General features: G+C 43.7%; 1 protein-coding gene across 1 annotated transcript; it reads right to left on the reverse strand.

The window, feature by feature from the left end:
* Positions 1 to 106: 106 nt before the first annotated feature.
* On the reverse strand, positions 107 to 20,112 carry ace (angiotensin I converting enzyme (peptidyl-dipeptidase A) 1). The gene is made up of 25 exons (XM_030400273.1): positions 19,383 to 20,112; positions 14,429 to 14,596; positions 14,238 to 14,325; positions 13,107 to 13,250; positions 12,834 to 13,025; positions 12,338 to 12,435; positions 11,964 to 12,133; positions 11,419 to 11,642; positions 11,172 to 11,316; positions 10,049 to 10,147; positions 9,345 to 9,467; positions 9,042 to 9,247; positions 8,288 to 8,424; positions 7,775 to 7,933; positions 6,699 to 6,786; positions 6,339 to 6,482; positions 5,413 to 5,604; positions 4,938 to 5,035; positions 4,388 to 4,560; positions 3,922 to 4,145; positions 3,684 to 3,828; positions 3,357 to 3,455; positions 2,974 to 3,096; positions 1,799 to 1,989; positions 107 to 658 (listed from the first exon to the last, which is right to left on the reverse strand). The coding sequence occupies exons 1-25, from the start codon at positions 19,737 to 19,739 to the stop codon at positions 462 to 464; spliced, it is 3,984 nt and encodes a 1,327-aa protein (XP_030256133.1). The 5' UTR covers positions 19,740 to 20,112; the 3' UTR covers positions 107 to 461.
* Between the last annotated feature and the right edge of the window lie 72 nt (positions 20,113 to 20,184).

Below are 20,184 nucleotides of genomic sequence, written 5' to 3' on the forward strand. Positions count from 1 at the left end.
AATTCATTCCCTCATCATTTTTTTCTATCTTTGGAACACAGTGAGATATGGATGAGTCACCTAAGTGCCTCACCTGTACTACCTTTTTTAAAACACACAGTCGGAGTACATATTTCATGTCTTTATTGTAGAAATGCAGCAACAGAAAATAAGAACAAAATCAAATATTAAAAAATCTCATGTATTAATGACTTTACAAACATTCATTTTAAAACATTTCCTCCCAGACCATCAAATATTGCAAATAAATTACAAAATTGTAATGTTCTTTTGCATAGGCAAAATATAATTGGGCTCAATGTGTATACAATAAATATACAAGACTAGATAAGGAGTAGGCAGACCAAAAAGAAAATGGAATTTGATCAGACGCTCTGTACAGTACACAAAAACACTGATGTTCACATTGAGGTTGGCACTGTGCTAGCTGCAGTAATTCAGGCCTTACTTTAGCCAATCGCCTAGTCCTTTTGCTTGAGCTCCAACATGGATAAGGACTTGTCACACTTTTTGGACTTCCTGTACTTGTAGCCCAGTAGAATAGTAGCCAAGAGGAGGACCACGCCGAGGACCAGCAGGACCCACTGGCCAGCTATGGCAGCTGAGCTGTTCACACTCATACCCAGGAAGTCCACATCACTGACGTCTGAAACTGATCCTGGAAAAACAGAAAACACAAAGTAAGCACAGTGCTGGGCTGATTGTTTTCACCCCCTCACAAGCTCACTGTTTCACATTGGACATGTTTAACAAGCTGCAGCTTTCAGTCCAAATCTAAAACCTCAAATGGCTGTTGGACCCGGTGGCCCCAAGTTGGAAAAGATGCCGTGAAAGTGCCCTCTTGGTAGATAAAACATTATAAAGTGCCCTCTAGGAATGGACACAATGTGGTGCACTGCCCTCAATTCACTGTACATAGATCATGACTTTCTGTGTGCTCTTTCATTTTGACTAATACTGCACCTGGGTACTATATTATTTCGGTATGGAAAGGGTTTTTTAGGTCGAATCTGTTTTAAAAACAGTCAACAAAGAAAAATTGTGGGAAACAATAACTCAGACAACAACCGAAACATCACAGTTTATAATCATTGCATCTCTTAGCTGGAAGATTTGCTTTCAGACAAAAGTAAACAAACTACCCAAGATATTACTCTTCCTGTCTACAGATGGCGCATATCAACATGCCTAAACTGCCTCGTCTGTTACATTTCCTGCAGACCGGTTGCCCGGTTGGACTGAACCGGTCTGAATGAATGATATTCAGGAATTGTGGCTGCTTTGTATCAAGGCACTGTTGTTGTTACCGTCAGTCAACAAAGACGGGGTAATTAACCAGTGTAGTCTGAAGAAACTAAGTGACTTTCTTTCCTTCTCTCATCTCTTTTTTAAATTTTTGCGCCTAAATTCTGTATTTCTCTCCTGATCTGCACGAACAACAGCTGGGTTCTCTTCCTCCCACCATCCCTTCCCAGCGCTCTTTCTTACTCTCTCTTGCTCAGAATCTCATCAATCTAATCTGTACACATCCTTTCAGCAGGATCTCATCAGTAAAACAAGACGAGCAGGAGATTGATTTCACTGCGAGCCGCAGCAGGAGAAAAACAAAATTAATGTGTCTGCTTGAAGATGTGAAGACGTTGTGCCTTCTTTCCCTGGGAAGGAGCTCAAAAAACATTTGGCTTGGAGCTTGGAAAACTTATTTAACACAAAATGCTGCTTGCCCATATGCACAAGCTTGTATTCATGTTTCAGAGGAAGGATCAGAGTATGCAGATTCGTGAATGTTTGGGCATACCGGTGCTTGAAGGCTGCCAGTCATACTCGGGCCACCCGCGAACCTCTTTGTTGTTGTTGTTCTCCTTCTCCAGCCAATCAATGAGTGGTTTGAAGTACTCCATGAGCGGCTGGGCAGTCATTTTGGGTTGGCCCGTGACCATAGCCATAGCCTCTGGCCAGGGCTTGCTGAAGCCCAGCTTCATCACATCACTGCAGACGTTAACACAGGTCAGAGAGGAGGGTCAGAGGAGACAGGGATCAGCAGAAAGAGTGTGTTTTGGAGATAATTACACATGTGGCACAAAGCGTGTTTTCACCAGCTGCCCGCACAGACACGCTGAAATAACACATCAGCTGTAGAACGACAGAGCCACAATCGTGTCTGTTTTCAATGGAACAAAATATATACAATGTATAATAAGGAAACATAATTGACTGGTATGGACTCCACAAGTTAAAACCGTCTGACTCATGTTAGCATGATTTGCAAGCGTTCCACGAAGCCTCTCGTGATGTCACATAACGCTTGGCTTTCTCAGTCTTCGTCAGTGACAGTCGGGACTCTTTTGGCTTTCTTTGCTCTTCAAGGAGTTCTTGCAAAGCTTTGCGGAGTCCTGAATGTCATGGGCTTTTCCTCCAGTCATCTGACCTCCACTGAACATTTACGGAGGCACTTGAAGACTCAAGCAATCTATGACAACGCGAAAGCTTTGTGGAACACTGACAAATCATGCTGGGATAACATGAGTCAGAAGGCTTTGGCGAAGAGGGCTGAGATTTAACGTCATTCCTAATTACTTTAAGGCTTTTCATGCCCCAAATGCACCATGGGACATGAATACTACGTACATTTAAATTTGGGGCATTTAGCAGACGCTTTTGTCCAAAGTGACTTACATTAATTCATACATACATTCATACACTGGCAGTGGCTGCCATGCAAGGTGCCGACCAGCACATAGGGAGCAGTTTGGGGTTCAGTATCTTGCCCAAGGACACTTTGACATGCAGAGCATGGGATCGAACCAGTGACCTTCCGATAACACGACGCTGGCTCTACCCCTGAGCCACAGCCACCCCATAATTATTTACATTTACATATAAGGGCATTTAGCAGACGCTTTTGTCCAAAGCAACTTACGGTAATTCATACATAAAGGACATAAAGGATTATTTTTTTCTTTGTGTACTCACCCCATCAGCTTCCCAGCTTCTTTAGACCTGTAGATATCGCAGGTATGTAGAGGCCCAGTGTGGTTGGCAGCATCACAGAGAGCTTTGTGGAACTGGAACTGAATGATGAAGCTCACGAAGTACCTGATAGAAGATCATAACATGTGTACTGTCAGGACTGGGTTTTTTTGAAATGCCAGAAAAAAAACTCCGCGAAACACAAAACCAACCGGTCACTCGTTTGTAATGGTGGCTGATATTTTTTTCAAGCCATGTGAGTCAAAGCTCATTATCTTCTAAAGCATGTTAATCTTATCCTACCCACAGTGTGCTGAAGCAGTTATCAATCAGTGATGTTCAATTATCAGGCGGCCTATTTGTTCTGCCGAATCATGAGTGTTTACCTCACGTAGGGCACATTAGCAGGGATGTGGAACTTTGCACCTGGGTCGAAGTCATCCTCAGTACGGGCTACAGGTGGAGCCAGTCCCTGGTACTTCATTCTGTAAAGGAATATGTAAGTTTAAAATTAACTTTTAGATTATCAAGAGAATAACTGAGCTACTTAGCTATGCACAGCTACAGTTAGCAGCAGTAAGTGGTTACTCTGGTCATATGCTGCCACTGATTATGAATTTGACTGGCGCATTCTTACAGATTGCACCTTTAATACATTTTTCTAGATAGGAAACATTACACTTAGTCATTGTAACAATGCCAGTGAACGTTACCTGAGGTTCCACCACTCTTTATTGTACTCAGTCGGTGGGATGCGTCCGTCAAACACCTTCCATCTCCACTGATCCATCAGGTATCCAAAAGGCAGGAAGGCGATCTTGTCAAGCGCCATGCTCATCAGGAAGTTAATATCACTCTCTGGAGGAGGAGACAGAACCATCAAAATCGTGTTAGAATGTCGCATAATGATTTTGCAGAACTGTGGTCCCGTTCGCGGCTGTGGTCACTCACCAGCGTTGTTGTCGACTTTGTCCAGGAGGCCGATGCTCTGCAGATGTTTCGGCGTGGACACGGACAAGGCCAGCACGTCGCCAATGGCCTCGTGGAAGCCCGGGTTGGCTCCATCGCGGAAGGACACAGGCTGGTCTTTGTACTGCAGGAAGTACTGGATGTGGCCCATCTCATGGTGCACGGTGATCAAGTCATCCATTGTCACGACAGTGCACTGTTTGATCCTGAGGACATAAACAAAGACACAGTCAGAGCAGTCTTAGACCTCAAAAGCTAACTGTGAACTACTGACCAAGAAACACCGGAATGAAGTGCAACAGAAATCCCCATTGAGCAATCAAATCATGTCTGTGCTCGATTGTGCTTGGTTCATTGTTTTGTTGCTAAGTGTTTCTTAACATGTGTGTAATCAACCTACACTCTCAATAGCCAACCAATAAGTCAGGTTGTGAAAGGCGTATTTTACCTGAAGTCTTTGCGGTTATAGAAGTCCCATGCGGAGGCGTGGCACACCACTTGCCGTCCATCAGAAGGTTTCTCCAGCATGGACTTGTTCCAGAACTCCTCTGGCATAGGCAGCAGACCCAGAGAAGTGAAGAACTTGTCTGATTCCTTGAACATTCTTATGGCATCCCAGCCCTTAATGGGAAAAGAAGAGCATCAGTGATGATGTGTATGTTTGCACGTGTATGTATAAACAGTCTCGCAGGCGATGGGATGTTCAGCATTTTGAAAATAACAGCGGATTTAGAAAGTGCACAAAATAAATGATGGGTCTAAAAGGATAATGAAAATATGTATACAGTATATTCAAGCGTAAAGTACACTTCATGTCAGTTATGGATGACTGCTTATCCTCATTCTGCTTGATCCACTTTGGACCACATCTGCATCTCTTAAGCGAAATAAACTGATCCTTGACCTCTGAAGCTGCATGGCGGGCGGTGGAATGAGTGTGTGTGTTCTTTGTTGCGGTGGTGATCATTGTGAAGAAGCTGCTTGATGTGTTCACGCACCTGTGCCACCATAGCTGGAGTGGCATCAACCTGCGTGGCATCGGGGTAGGGCATGACCAAATCCATTATGCCGGACCACGTCTGTGCCCACATGTTGCCTGACAGGACAGAAGACAGCATTCTTATATCGTATTTCTACAATTAAAAGAAGAGGTTACGGGGGCAAGTCGTCCTCTGCTCTGCCAGTCTTAAACCGAGCGGGATTTGTGAATTTGAGTCGGTCCAATCCCTAACCGTGTGGAACTGTCACACACAATCTCACGCTTGGCTTCTCTGAAAGCAAATTTAATCCCGCCTAAATCCAAATACATCTGCAGCCAACGACAGCATGCCAATGGGGTATGCTTCCACATAATAGGAGGGTTTGTGCTAAGATCCTTTAAATTCCATAGCGAAATACTGACTGAAGTGTGGTTTTGGCCTGTGACCTGAGCCTCAACTACTGAAAGCCAGAAAGTTCCTCCTTGATACTTACCAAGCAAATGAGCGGGAATGGGTCCCTTCAGATTGATGTGCTCAGCGCCGTACTTTTTGTAGAGAGCCCTGCGAACGTAGGCGTGCACGTTCTGATAGAGGGGTTCCAGCTCCTTCCACAGAGTCTCCAGGTCCTCCTCAAAGGTTGGGGTTTCATACAGGGAGCGCCAGAAGGCCCCATTGTCGGAGTGACCTACAGACAGTACCAAGGATACAAAAATTCATTTCAGTATGTTGGCAATGCAGTAATGCAAACATAGCTTTTGAGAAAAGCTGCTAGGGGCGAGATCTCACCAGAGTAACTTCTAACTACCGCTAATGGTATTCTGTTCCATGACTGTAGTTACCATTAGCTAGTTAGCTCAATTAGCAGGACAGCTAGCCAGACTACTGGGGGAGTGTTCTGTCCTACCAACACGACAAGGGGGTTATGTGTCGGACTACTGAGGACCATTCTGCAAGCTAAAAGTGGAGACTCCAGGGAATATTTTTAGTTCTTGTACCAACTTAAACAAACAAGCTATTATTTGTTTTAGAGGCGATGGTAGGCCTAGACTAGCTGTTCACATTGTTTCCAGTCTTTGTGCTAAGCTAAATTAACTGGTTGCTCACAGAAGCTTCATACTGGTCTTACCCTACAGGCATGAAAGTGGTATCAACCCTCTCAATCTAACTCTCATTAAGAACACAAATACCAAAAAAGCATATTTCCATAAAATGTTGACCCAGAGAAATGGAACCAGCCACCTGCCATTGTTATCAATTACTGATGAAACTGTGTCACAAGTGGTTCTTTGACTCCACCAACAAAAAATTAAAAGTTAACCGTCACTCTGGAAAATGAAATTCTCACATTTCTCTCTCCTGCTCTACAGGACACACATTCTTGTACTTTTCTCAAGTTGGACGTAAAATTAAAGGTCATACCATTGAGTGTGGCAGCTTTGTTGGCCAGTTCGACATATCTCTTGTAATCTTGGCGAAGTACTTTCCCAGCGGAATCTCTCCATCCTTTCCAGGCGAACAGCAGCTCATCATAGTCCCTGGACTCTGCCATGATCTTCTGGAGATCTGAAACAAAGCCCGTTCTTTTATTACACTCACTCCACCTACTGTATACGCTACAGTGGAGCATGTGAATATAAGTATCAATTAACAATAGTTTGCCATTAATAATCTGGTAAGTATTAACTACTGTTTGCACATATGTTCCATTTGCTTTATAATTTGTTTTATTTCTATTTTTGGGATATAACTCTTCACATTGGCTTATATTATAGTTTTTACCTGGATCCAGGGGATGGCACCTCCCATCTTCTCTGCAGACCGTAGCCACGCTGTACTTGGTCTCCATGTTTGATAGAAGAGTGTTGTACTGAAAAGGTAAAGACACGAACCATCTGTTTTTTATATTTGGTAAACAACTACGTTAGATTCCCAAAGGATATCCAGTTGGAAGAGGGAAACATTTTACGCCAAACAATATGTTTAATTTACATAGTGACAATGGCAAAAGTTACAGGTTGTTTTTGAGTGAACCAGCCTTGCGTAGGTTGATACTTGTCAGACAAGCTCCTAGTGCTCTGCGGCTGGTCCAAAAAAATGCCTTCCCCTTCATTACCACAGTATATTTTGCAAAAGTTCACAAGCATACAGGCAAACAAATTCATGTCAGCTCTTGCTCCAAGGAAAACAGGTTTAAAACACAAATTCCCCACCTATATCTGCAGTGTATAACTGTTTCAAATGCTGTCTCTCTACCACACTCATATTGGACTGGCTGGGTTTCATCTAAACAGGGAGCACCAAGAGAAAGTTTTTAGACACTTAGTCAAAAATATAAATGAGAAGAATATACAATCTCGTACAGTCTGCAGGCTAATGTAAGCAAATGTAATGCGCTTCAGCAGACAGTCTATAGTTACCAGATACCTGTTTGCCTGAAATGATTTCTCTGCTTTTGCACAGTTCTGAGCCGGTTTTAGGGTAAGAGCTCAAGATGTTGCATGTAAAAGCTTGGGTTGATAAGTCATTCTATAACCAACTTTATTTGTAGAAGGTCTCTTGACATCCCAACATCTAACTCAGTAGTACGATCTAACTTTCTTTATTTTGGGTTAGCATCATTACCGCTACTACCTACAAATTCTCTCGTCAGCTAGATGATGTGAGCTAGCTATTTGGTTGTTGTTCCTAAATGTCGCTCAGACGTAAGCTTTCATTGCAGTTATGTTCATTACAGTCAACATGTCTTGCTTTTCTGAGAAAACTGAGGCTTCCCTGCTAAAAAAAAAAAAAGAAAATCTCTGTTTCCAGAGCAGCTCTGTTTTGAAGAAATAAATGGAAAACTATTGCTTCCACACCTCTTCCAGTTCTGCCGCGGACAGAGCAGCCCTCTCAATGTCGCTGAGTTTTTTGATGATGCGTTTGACTGAGGCGTCTTGGAAGTCTGTGGTGTCGTACATTCGGGCCTTCTCTCCATACTGCAGGGTGTGGGCCGACATCTCCAGGTTCTTCTGAAGCTAAGGCAGAATAACGAATACTACATTTAATTTTTTTAATTTTTTTAAATGATATGCCAGAGAAGCAAAGTGATTGGATGATTAGATGGATGGATGGATGGATGGATGTTGTACATAAATATGACAGATGAGTACTTATATAGATAAAAACATGCACACATTGATTGATTGCTGACTCGTTGATTCAGTCAATTGTTGATTGATTGACACAGTTTTGATTAACCAATCATTTTATTGATTATTTTACTTCATGCACGAAGTCACCATTACATGCAGAAGTTGTGATTGATGGGAGAGGACGCTTGGACAGCGTTAAGGTGATGTCATTGGAGCTGGCCTGTCGGAGGCTCTCACCATCGCCTGCTTATTGGCTTCATTGATGTCGGTGTTGTACTTCCACGAGGCCTCGGTGTAGGCGTTCCACACCCCCTCAGCTGTCCTGTTGTAGTCATCTAGGAATTTCTTTGCATCGAGCTCATCTGTATTCTTGCCTAGGTAAACAAGTAGAAGGCCAAGTTAGCCGAAATGCTGTAAATAAAGGTTCATGTCATTAAGTCTGAAAAGTACTGCCACATTTAAGAAAATTACAATGCACGACTGGTAATTAGAATGTGTAAATGCCCTAGCCTCTTTGTTTCTTTAGGCGTTTGCTTCAAATGGAAGACAAAGCTGCACGTTTCTGCTTGTGTGAATGCAGAGAAAGTCCTTGACAAGATTGTGGCACATTTTATCAAGGCAGCAAAAACATTTTTCACCATTGCACCACCATTGTGTCCCATTAAATACCTCGACTGTGGCAGACCACGTTCAGAATTAGCTTTTGTTTCCGCGAATCATCTTTCATTCTGAGTCAGCGTTCTCAAAGTTCACTAGATTGATTCATTTAACTGAAAATGTGCAAAATGTTCCATTGAGTAGCACGCTTGCACCAAAGCAGGTCCTACAACCATAGTCTTACAAAATCCTATGGGACAACAGCGAATCAGATCCATCTTGCTCAGCCAAATTTTTATCCTCACTCTCTTACATGGTGTTTTATCCAGATAATGTGAATGTATTTCATCTTCCGTTATCCTTTATTTCCATTAATTCGGAGCAGTACTCTTACCAATATCCTCAGGGTAGCCCTCAGGGATGGGTGGGACCCAGTTGAAATCAGGCCATCCCAATGTCTCACCCACATTCTGTTTTTCCAGCCACTTAATAATTGGATCAAAGTATTTCATTAGCGAGTTGGCATCCAACTTGTTGGTGCCGATGGCCTCCTGGAGCACCACAGGCCAAGGTTTGGAAGATCCAGCTTCAAGAATTTTCCTGGAGGAAGGTAGAAAGAGATTGTATTACACCATCGCTGCTTCCATCAGCCACTGCTCTGTGTAATAAACAACAGAGGCCCAATCAGATTACTAACTTTAAAATGGTGCCTGCTTCTGCGGAGCGGTAGATGTCACACGTGTGCAAGGGACCGGTGTGATTGGCTGCCTCACACAGTTTTTCATGAAGCTGGAACTGCAGGATGAAGCTGACAAAATACCTGCAAGGGGGGAGAATTCAGTGCAGTGACTATTAAAATCTGTCATACTCCAATGCATTGACTGCAATACTAAAAAATTAAAAATGACTCTTTGACTGTTGATGATAAGAAATGTTGTAAGCATGTGTTTCAGCAACCACAACGTGTGTATTGAGCAAAGCTGTCATTCCCAACATTGTTAAAGAAACCAGCTGGGATCAGAGGCTTTTCTCATAGATCCTCCTGCCTCTGCAACAAGCTTCCTGCTATTGTAGAGCTACTGTATTGTCTAAGAGCGGACTCAAGTGCCAGTAATTCAGTCAAGAATACAGCACACAATGACTTAATTCCCAGCTCACCGGCCCTGCTTGCTTATTACTGTAATATCCCTCCCAGCCTACACACACTCTGATTGACTGATTATGCACTGAAAAGCCTCCATTTAACGGAATTTAAAACGTTAAAGCTCTCTGTGACAGTACGGGAAATACACTAATCAGACTGCTGGGAAAATACTAAGTATCAATTAGCCCAGGTCGACTGTTTTCATCTCCTCTGCGTGGAAACTATTAGATTGTCTTGTGGGTGAAACAGGATGTTACCTGATGTAAGGTGTGTTTCCAGGGATGTGGTATTTTGCCCCGGGATCAAAGTGGTCCTCTGTGCGCTTGGTGGGTGGGCAGATGCCTTGATATTTTGTCCTTTAAAATCAAATAGATAGATTTAGAGTACACTAGCATGGGTTACATAACCAAGACATGACGTTCTGGAAAGTTACTGAGCCTATAATGATTTTTTTATGAATCCATCACAAATCCATCGCTGTGTTTGTCAGCAGCACCTCAAACACAGTCATATAGTGTTACTGCAGCCCAACTTCATCTGTTGGGACTGGGTTTTGCTAAGTGTCACCAGGAGGAAAGGGGTTATGGAATTGGGACTTCTCATTGTTTCGATGCACATTATCCCAAATATAAACAAGCATTGCACCAAAAGTCTTCTCCCTCATCCCAGTAAGACCCACCCTACTCTGCCTCTAATTGGCTACTGTTCATTGTTTGGTTAGTGTTATTCTTAGATGGTTGGTTTGATGTCTAGAGAAAGAAATAAATGCAGGGTCGGAACCAAGTCAGAGCCAAATAAAGATGGGTCAAGTACATTTTCAAACCACAGTGTTTCAACAGCATTGGCCAATGGACCAATTACATTGTAGCTATGGAATATCAGTCATTTATTATATAGAAAAATAAATAAATAATCTGAAAACAATATGAAAGGTGTCACAGTCACAGTAATTAACCTAAAGAGAATTATTTTCTGAATCTACATAGTGTGTTTTGCATGTTTGAAGATTCAAACTGTTGCTAGTTAATTGGCTCAGCAACAGTGGACAATGACTAGCCTGGTTATGTCTAAATGCAGTAGCTTCCTGGTATCCACAGGTCGTCTTGCAAGCTCAACGACAAGACTCAAGGAAGCAACTGCACCCATCCAAGAGAAAGTCTTGGTAGATGGATTTTATTACCTTCAGACGGAGCCAGGCTAGCTGTTTTCTTCGTTTCCAGTCCAAGCTAACCAGCTAGCTGTAGCTTCTTATGCCCCATACGGACATGAGAGTAGTGTCACAGTTCTTATTGTACTCTCAGTAAAAAAGTAAATAATAGTAATGTTTCCCAAAAATGGCAAACTATTGTAAGTATGTTAAGCCTTTGCTTAACAACTTACCTGAGGTACCACCAGTCAGCGTTGTAGCGGTCTGGGGGTGTGCGTCCACTGAATACACCCCATCTCCACTGGTCGATGAGGTAGCCGAAGGGAAGGAAGGCTATCTTCTCCAGAGCCATCTTTAACAAGTAGTTGGTATCAGTTTCTGGAGGAAGACAATGCCGCATTTAACTTTTTAAATATCTGTGGATGAATAAGAAGACATTTGTTTCAAAGGGTCGGATGTGATTTATTTCTGTCGCTTTACCATTGTCAGAGGTAACACTGTCCAGGAGGTTAATGGTGTGCAGATGTTTGGGTGTGGAAACAGAGAGGGACAGAACATCGCCAATAGCCTCGTGAAAACCAGGGTTGGCTCCTCGACGGTAGCCCACAGGCTGGTCCTTGTACTGCAGGTAATATTGGACGTGCCCCATCTCATGGTGCACAGTGAAGAGCTGCTCCATTGTTACTGTGGTGCACTGCTTGATCCTATAGAGGAGGAAATAGCAACACAATTAGATTTTTGGCTTATCAAGTTGAATAAACAGTGGGTTAAGTCCATGCTCAATGCTCAGGCATGTAGGTGCTGACCAATCAGAGCAGACTGGGCTTAAAGATACAGGCAGTAATATCGAGCGATGAGGCAGAGGGTGAATAGAGGTGCTGCAGCAATGGACAGAATGAGAAAAATAATGTATTTTATGAACACGAGGTTAAACCTGAAAATTAGCATAATATGGGACCTTTAAGTGTGCTTGTACATTATCATTGCATTAGCGGGAACTCTCACACTAAATTCATTATTTTTACCTGAAGTCTTTGCGGTTGTAAAAGTCCCAGGCAGATGCATGGCACACCACCTCTCGACCCTCAGGCTTCACCAGCATGGATCCTTCCCAGAACTCGTCGGGCATCTTTTCCAAACCCAGAGAGGTGAAGAACTCCTCGGCCACACGGAACATGTGCATGGCATTATATCCCTGCAAAGAGCGAAAACACACAAATCAGGTCAGTGCTATCATATAGAATTATAATCACCTAAACACTGAGAAAGTTGGATTAATTTCAGATTTATGGTGGCATTTTTCCACCGGTGATGTAACTGTCTGCGAGAGCTAACAGAACTATAATTTTTTTCCAATCCATCCCAGTGGCAAAAAAACTCTTTTCCCCCCCTCACTTACTTGTTTGACCATTTCATCAGTCACATCGATGTTGGGTTTGTCAGGAAATGGGATCATCATACTATAAATATTGTTCCAGGTCTGGGCCCACATATTTCCTGAGGGTGAGGAAGAGAACACACTTAAGCAACAAACCCTAGCTTGTTATGTGATACTCCGCTCGGAGGCACTGTAGGAAATGCCTCATTCACAGTAACGAGATAAGCACATAAAATTACTCCCCGTGGTGTGTTGCCACTTTTATTATTATTCTGAGTTTGTATTGTCCCCAGCATGTGTGATCAAGTGCTTGATGATTTTCCAAGCTTGAATGAAATAATGAGTGCTGATGTTTGGGACTATCGTAGGACAGGCAAATTCTCAATGAAAGGGTTAAATAAAACAAAAAATCAAGGGTGTGGAAAAATTAAAGACCCTCATTTGCTCTGGCTACCCTCGTTTTCCTGGCTCTTGTGAGCAGATCATATGTGTTAGCAGCATAAATGTTCTGTCGTACCTAGCAGGTGAGCAGGGATGGGTCCCTTAAGGTTGATGTACTTGGGGCCATACTGTTTGTAGAGCTGGCGGCGCACAAAGGCATGCAGGTTCTGGTAGAGGGGCTCAATGGTCCGGTAGAGCTGCTCGAGATCTTGCTCAAAGGTCTCAGTCTCGTACCAAGAGCGCCAGTCAGCTCCAGTGTCCGCAAATCCTAAACAGGATGAAATCTTATTGCTATTGCTATTTCTTGAATCTCGTCTTCGCGGTGTCAAAGGTCAGAAGACGTTCTTACCGTCAGCTTTAGAGGCTTTGTTGCTGAGCTCCACAAACTTGGGGTAGTGGTCCCTGAGAGGTACACCTGATGCGTTGTGCCAGCCCTCCCAGGCGTAAAGCAGCCTCTTGTAGCTCCTAGAGTTGGCCATGATATCAGTGAGTTCTGCAAGATAGAAAAATAAAAGAAACGCAACAAGGCCTCAGTCATGCAGAAAAGGACTGAATATGAAGGGAAGCTGACCTAGTCTGGTGCACAAACAGAAAAATGTTCAAAAAGTTTTTCCTAAAACAGTCAAGATGTGTTAGATGACTTCATGCTCTCTCAGCAGGAAAAACAGACGCATTATGCTAGAGATTAGCTTTGAGTTATGACAGCTCCATGACATTCTGAGCGTCATGTAAAACAACATTTATTTTCAAAGTGCCAGAAGGAGGAAACGAAGGTGAGGCGCATGAGACAGACCACAGTTGATGGTGGAAATGGTCTGTTTGTTGTTGTAATGGCTCTTTGTTCCACTGTTACAGCATGCAGCACACACGTCCCTTTTAGTTTCTACAGTGTTCCGAAGTTCAAGAAACCAGTAATTAAAATGGGGACCGCAGCATTACAATAGCAATTAGCTTAGTTATGTTTACAAGTATTATTTCTTAGGTAGAAATAATTGTTTTTGCCATCTCATCATAGTGTGTGTGTGTGTGTGTGTGTGTGTGTGTGTGTGTGTGTGTGTGTGTGTGTGTGTTTGTGTGTGTGTGTGTGTGTGTGTGTGTGTGTGTTGGAGAGGATTTCTCACAATGACTTTAGGCAGGGAAACACAGAGCCATTGTTCACGAAGCACGCCACCCACGTTAAAAGCTACTGACATGCTGTTTCTATAGCTTTTTACTCAACACCCATGGGCACATCCATAACACTTCCTCTGGAGACCTCTCTGAAGTCATTTGCCCATCCTGCTTTCTTTCCCTCGTGCAGATACAATCTTAACCACTCACAACTGTTTTTCTTTCTAGACTTCCCCCTCAGCATTGTTTCATATTCCTTAAAGTTGCTCTGTTCCTGTTTTTTTCCTCTAAGAACTCCAACACATCTGTATTGCAGAGTTTGTGCGTTTCGATGTTCAAAGCTGAGCAATTCTGCACTAAATTTACTCACCAGGTTCCAGGCTCCAGGTGACGTTCGGCTCTGGGTACACCTTAGCTGTCGAATAGATACTGTCCATGGTGCTGAGGATTTTGTTGTACTGGAGACAAGGAAAGGGGATTGAAAGTCATTTTTTTTGCTGTTCAAAACACAAAATATGAATACCAGAATTCACAGCAGTTTTCAGTGAATGGCAAACTAACCTGTTCTCTTTCTACCGGGGGCAGGTTGGCAGCTCCCAGTATCTTGATCTTTTCCACCAGTTTCTTGTCTTTTGGGTCAGTGAGAGCATCGAGAGTGGCTTTACTGAAGAGCTTGGCTTTTGCCCCCCATGCTGATGAGAAGGCCTGCTCTTCAAGGGATGCTTGTACCTTGAGACGAGAGGAGGAAGTCAATGGTAACAACAAGTCTTCTCATTTCTGCAATTACCGGCACAATCTAGGAGGAGATAATGAATCTGTAGAGTTGGTCATTTAGCTTAACTGCGACCAACCACAGCGAATATACAAAACATTTCCCTATTTATATAATCATTATATAATATCTATTTTTATAATAATGATGTGTGTCAGCAGGAGAAGGTGGGCAGCGATGCGGGTGCCGGGAGGCACGGGACACATTTGCTGAGGGGTGTCGGAAGGAACTACCTGCAGCTTAGTGAGGCCAAGATTGAGGAGGAACTGACGGTGGACAAAAAAGGGGCACATTTTGTTTGAGTTAATGTTGCGCTCTCTTTTGGTCGCCTGTCTATAATTTCTGGGAGAGAGTCAAAAAGGCAGGAAGTGACTTAGGGTGAATAGAACTTAACCTCGTCTGTGAACATTTTTATCATATAGATCTTGATCCACAATGGTTGTTGCTTTTTGCTCCCATGATTCCATGCTTTTTTCATCTTTTGGTTTTATTTTGATTGAGAAAGCGGCAAAAATGACATACTGTGTTCAACTCGACATTTGCAGCTCACAGTGAAACGTCTCAATTTATGAATGCAATTGGATTTAAGCCTTTATGTTGTAATTTTAATTTGTCCTGTATCCAGTTGTTTGGTTTTCTTAACAATAACCAAAATGGCCTGATCGAGACCCTAGCATGGCCGCCTAGTCTTGATATGCAATTCCAATACCAACAGCATGTCTTCATCTTGGGATTTAATAAATTCTTTGACAGCTGCACCAACACATCTTTCCCCTGGGTTCAATAAAAGTGCTGCTCCTGTCTATCGGGGGCAAGGACAGAGGCAGAATAACTCGACTCAAGGATAATATTTTCAAAAACGCCTTCGCAGCTCAAGAGCACATGCTCATATATGGCCTCAACGAATCTCAGGAGCTTTTCTTTATGGCACTCCAGAAGGTCGCGGACACATTATAGGCGTTCTCAACAACCGTCCCAGAAGAATGGATTGGGTCAAGGCTGTTGTGGATAGTATATGTGTTTCACATTGATTTGCTCCTATTCAAAATGATGAACTACTGCTGTATTGTTACTGCACTGTGTCCCTGATGCTGAACCACTGACCTTTTATTTGCCAGAGTTGTATTGTAATGCAGCAAGGGGCACGCCATCTGATTGTTTAAGATTGTGATCGACCTAGAGGTCATTCACAATCTACCTGTGAGGCGATCACGATACATGATGTCCTCTTACCTCTGCTTCCAATCTTTCCCTTTGACTTGCAGATCTGTGCTGTGTAAACATACCAATAGTTGGATGTAGCCAACTAGATGGCTATGCTGATTGGATGAATTACTTCACTTGGCTCTTCTTTGTGTGATTGATTGTAAATAATGCAATGTCAGCTATATCTAGCAGCATGGCGGATGAGGTGATTGTGTCGGAAAAATAACTATCTTTAATGGAATTCTTGAGTTTTAAACATTCTTGAGTTTGAGTTTGCTGCTAACTGAAACCGCCTTTAGCTAGCACGCTCATTTAAACGTGTCTCTAGCGGTTGTATTCTGACTCTGTCCAGACTGGGAACTCAAGCACAGATTGTTGTTGCTTTTTGCCTCCACCTCTAGAATGACAATGTGGCTAGAGGCTAACTGATTAGCATGCTAATTTTAGTAGATTTTGCAGTGCACGGACATCAAAACTTTAATTCTTCACCTCCTGTCGATATATTTTTTTAATGTTTTGAACTAAAAGTCTCACATACTGCACCTGTAATGGTTAAAAATTGAGAAAATTATTGGCTATTCACAGTCTGGCCATCGTCTACGCCGCATTTCAAAAATTAGAAAAGATTGCGATATTGGTTTTTTTGGCCACTTTTCGTTGTGACTCAATGATTTCATGTTACCGTTAATAAAATGTAGGCCGCACTAGTTCAGCCATACATATTTGGGAAACTACACAATCACAATCTCTTCACCCAGATTATGTGACCATGGGTCAGTGGTGAGTTACCAGTTGCTCAACACACACCCTGATAAAACTGACAGGACAGTAGCTTTTTTCCGGCTAATGTTTTCATTGAAGCCTGTCTTATCTGTCTTTCTCCCATGCCTTTGCTAAAATAACAGGCAGCATGAGGTGACAGTGAGTTGAAGCATTAACTCCTAACCTTTGTGCTCTTCCTCTCAAGCTCTGTCTTTTTTCTCAATCGCTTTTTCCAGCCGGCATACACCCCTCCATCCAATCCATCCAGATAATCGCATTCTCTCATAAAGAAACACAGTAAAGATAAGGCGGAAATGCCTTTTGTTTCTTTCCTGCTGATTGTCTTCCCCTCCCGAGATCTTTTCATTTGTTAAGAAGCGAGCAAGGTAACTTCTCCATAAACAAATCCTCATAATCATTTACACTTTGGACGCTTGACCTGCTTGGAAAAGTGGACTTGAATGCAACACTTCTTAAAGAGTTTCTTTACAAACTGAGCCTCCACATTCTCGTACACTAAAATAATGGGTTGTTTGAAGGTATTTGTATCTGAATTTCCTTAAGCTTGACATTGAAGTCACAAGAAAAAGCTGGCAGTGTGCAGCGAATTTGACGCACTGAGCCTCAGGTGACAGGTCTGACTGTGACATGTGAAGACGGCTGCACACTGGGGTTCAAAGGACAGTCAGTCACTGATATCCACCCTCATCGCTTTTTATTCAGCATGATTAGAAGCTTGTGAGCTGATCCTGGCTCTGTTTGATCCTCTGCACGTCCAACCTGAGCCTCATTTGCAGCAAATTACCCTCACCTCTGAGAGCCGCATGGGACTGTGGAGAAAGCGCACGTGTGTGTTTGCATGTGTCCTTTAAATGCATGAGTGGAGTGTACACGCTGTGATCTAATCTGCTAGTTTATTCTAAAGGCTTCGATGCCATGGATTTACAGTTGAATGCCAGCATTCGAACATTTCTCTGTCGGCCTGAGTAGCCGTGCTTCCCCCCTGGCTGCCACATCAGATGAAGCTCAGTGCTCTGATCCACTTTGATCCCATCTTTGAATCGCCCAGGAAAAAAAAAAAAAAAAACAGGAAATCATGCTTCTACATGGCAACCACAAGCCTGCTCATCTTTCACCTGACATCTCGGCTCATCCTGTAGAGCACAGCACATTCTGCAGCCTGACCCTGTTGACACCGGTGGGGTGGGGGCTCCATGTACACCTGTTCAATATGTGAGGAGACCGAAGCTCTGGGTAGTGTACTGAAATCCTGTTGTGACAGCTGTCCAAGCACACTCAGAGGAAAAGAACCCAAAAAGAGGGACTTTCCCCTCTCCGTGTGTGTTGTGTGGATTATTTGCTTTTACGGGTTTACAGATGAGTAAGTCTGTATTGTTTGCACGTATCCTGAGCCTGAAGGCAGGCCAGTGCCCTCCTCCACGCTTGCGGCTTCATGGCCGATATCCTGTGTGCCTTGTCTTCTGTGTTTATGCAAACGACTCTCAGGCACATGATGAGATAAGAAACTGTAACACCATTACAGTCTTCTATTGATGTAATGTCTCGTAGCTTGCCTCTAAATAGCCTAATTTTGAATTTCTGCAAAGGTGAGGAGTTTTATTGGCTGCTAACATTGCCTCATGAGACCATAAAGACTATCAGCGTGTGTAAAACTGCGATCTAGAGTGAGTGCGTCCATCTGGAGAAACCGTATGAAGCAGGAAAATATCATAAAACAGACGGTTAAGCTAATAAACAGCCGACATAATAGCACGTAAGAACCCCTGGAAATTCATTCACAACTTGTAGACGTTCGCTCCGCAGGCGCTCAGTTCTGTTTTACATTTCCAGCAACACGCAAGCTGAGTTGGCTGCACTGGGAGGAAACTGAGTATGTATTTCTGGAGGGAGCTGAATAGGGGTGATCTCCAAGTCATGCGGGGCTCGGCTCCACAGAAACCCCTTGACCATGCATGCATTTATGGGGACGAGGTGCCAGTGGCTGGCGAGAGCTGATCTCAACGGGCCAATTCCGAACCAGCTGTGAGAGAAAAGGTTCAGTTTGTGTGCGTGCTGGCACACATCTTTAATGGCTGTGGCTGTGCGTAATGGCTGTGCCACACGATGCAGTGGCTGCTTTGGTGTTGCTAAAGGATGTCGCCAATGCGCAATTTAGGCTATGGCGAGTTTTCAGGGGCTGCACTGATGCTCTGGCCCGCGATGATGACCGCTCATCAAGCGGCGGTTGCGCGGGGATCCACTCTCTTCATGCACCAGCTCACACACTCCCAGTCTTGGCCCCTCGCTTGAAATCGGACCAGTTTTTTTTTACTTTTCCGAAGCCCGTGGCTCTGAACTTGCGACCTTCACAACTTCTGTCACTCTCTGCCTTTTCAATTGCTTAATTTTTCAGCTAAAGCCCCCAAATAATGCTCTTTATCCTCTGCTAGTTTGATCAATCTTTACTACAAGCTCACGCTCCTGCTTCCTGTTCCTTCAACTGCTTCTTTTCTTTTGACATTTCTCCTCAACACCAAACTAAATTCTGGCCCTTTAAAAGGGCCCGGTAATTGGGGGCGTGTTTAGAGCCATTTATCGTAAATTGTGGGAATGGTCAGACGTGTGTAAAAATGTCAGGATGACTGAGGTGTACATGAAGTTTATTAATCTGTCCAGAATACTGAGTATGCATGTTTTCTGTTCTGTGTGTACACAGATTTTCACACCTTAATATTCACAGAGTTTTATAAATTTGGCCCCACGCAGTCGTCCTACCTGAAGCTGGGAGTTGGCGTCCGTGATGTCGGTGTTGTAGTTCCAGCTGGCGGAGACGCTGTAGAACAACACCTCCTCAGCGGTTGCATTGTAGGCATCAAGGAATTGTTGTGCACCGGTAGTGTTGTCGGGGTAATTCCCTGGCAGCCACTCGTCTCGCAGAGCCTCAGAGTGTCCCAAGACTGGCAGCAGCAGCAGCACCGTCCACACAAACCTGTCCCGACTGTTGCCCATGGTCAGCATCCACCAAGGGAGGAGTGGGAGAGAAAAACTGGAAAGAGAACGAGTTGTGGAGCTAAAAATAACACTTGCTCCAGCGTTTGAGAGTACACCTTCCCCCCGGAGCTGTTGTCTCATCCACTCCTTGGCTGCTCCCTTCTTAGCCTCCCAGTCTGGCCGCTGGTTAAATGCACAAAAGCCAAAGTGAGCTTCTTTTAAAGTGCCAGTTTGACCCAGCCCACACTTCTCTGCAGCCTCCCCTCTTTACCACTTCACAGCACAGGACACATTTGCCCCCACTTGCCTTCCCCTCACCACTATCTCTTCTCCCTCCCTTCTTTTTCTGTTTACCAGCCTGTCAGGATTCAGACAGCAGGCTGTGTCTTTGATAAGATCCACGTTTTCTATAACTGCAGGAAGATGAGAGATAAGATATGACACACCGGTGCAGCGGTGTGCCTGATTGCCTGCCTGCCTGTGGAGTGGCGGATCCTCAATAACCCCGCACGGGAGAGTCTGGGAGGGACTCCACATACTTTGCTCTCAGTTCCCTCCTTCAGCTTAGTGACAACAGAGGGAGGGG

The sequence above is a fragment of the Sparus aurata genome, chromosome 20 (genome assembly GCF_900880675.1).
Source record: "Sparus aurata chromosome 20, fSpaAur1.1, whole genome shotgun sequence".
In the NCBI taxonomy this organism is placed as follows: domain Eukaryota; kingdom Metazoa; phylum Chordata; class Actinopteri; order Spariformes; family Sparidae; genus Sparus; species Sparus aurata.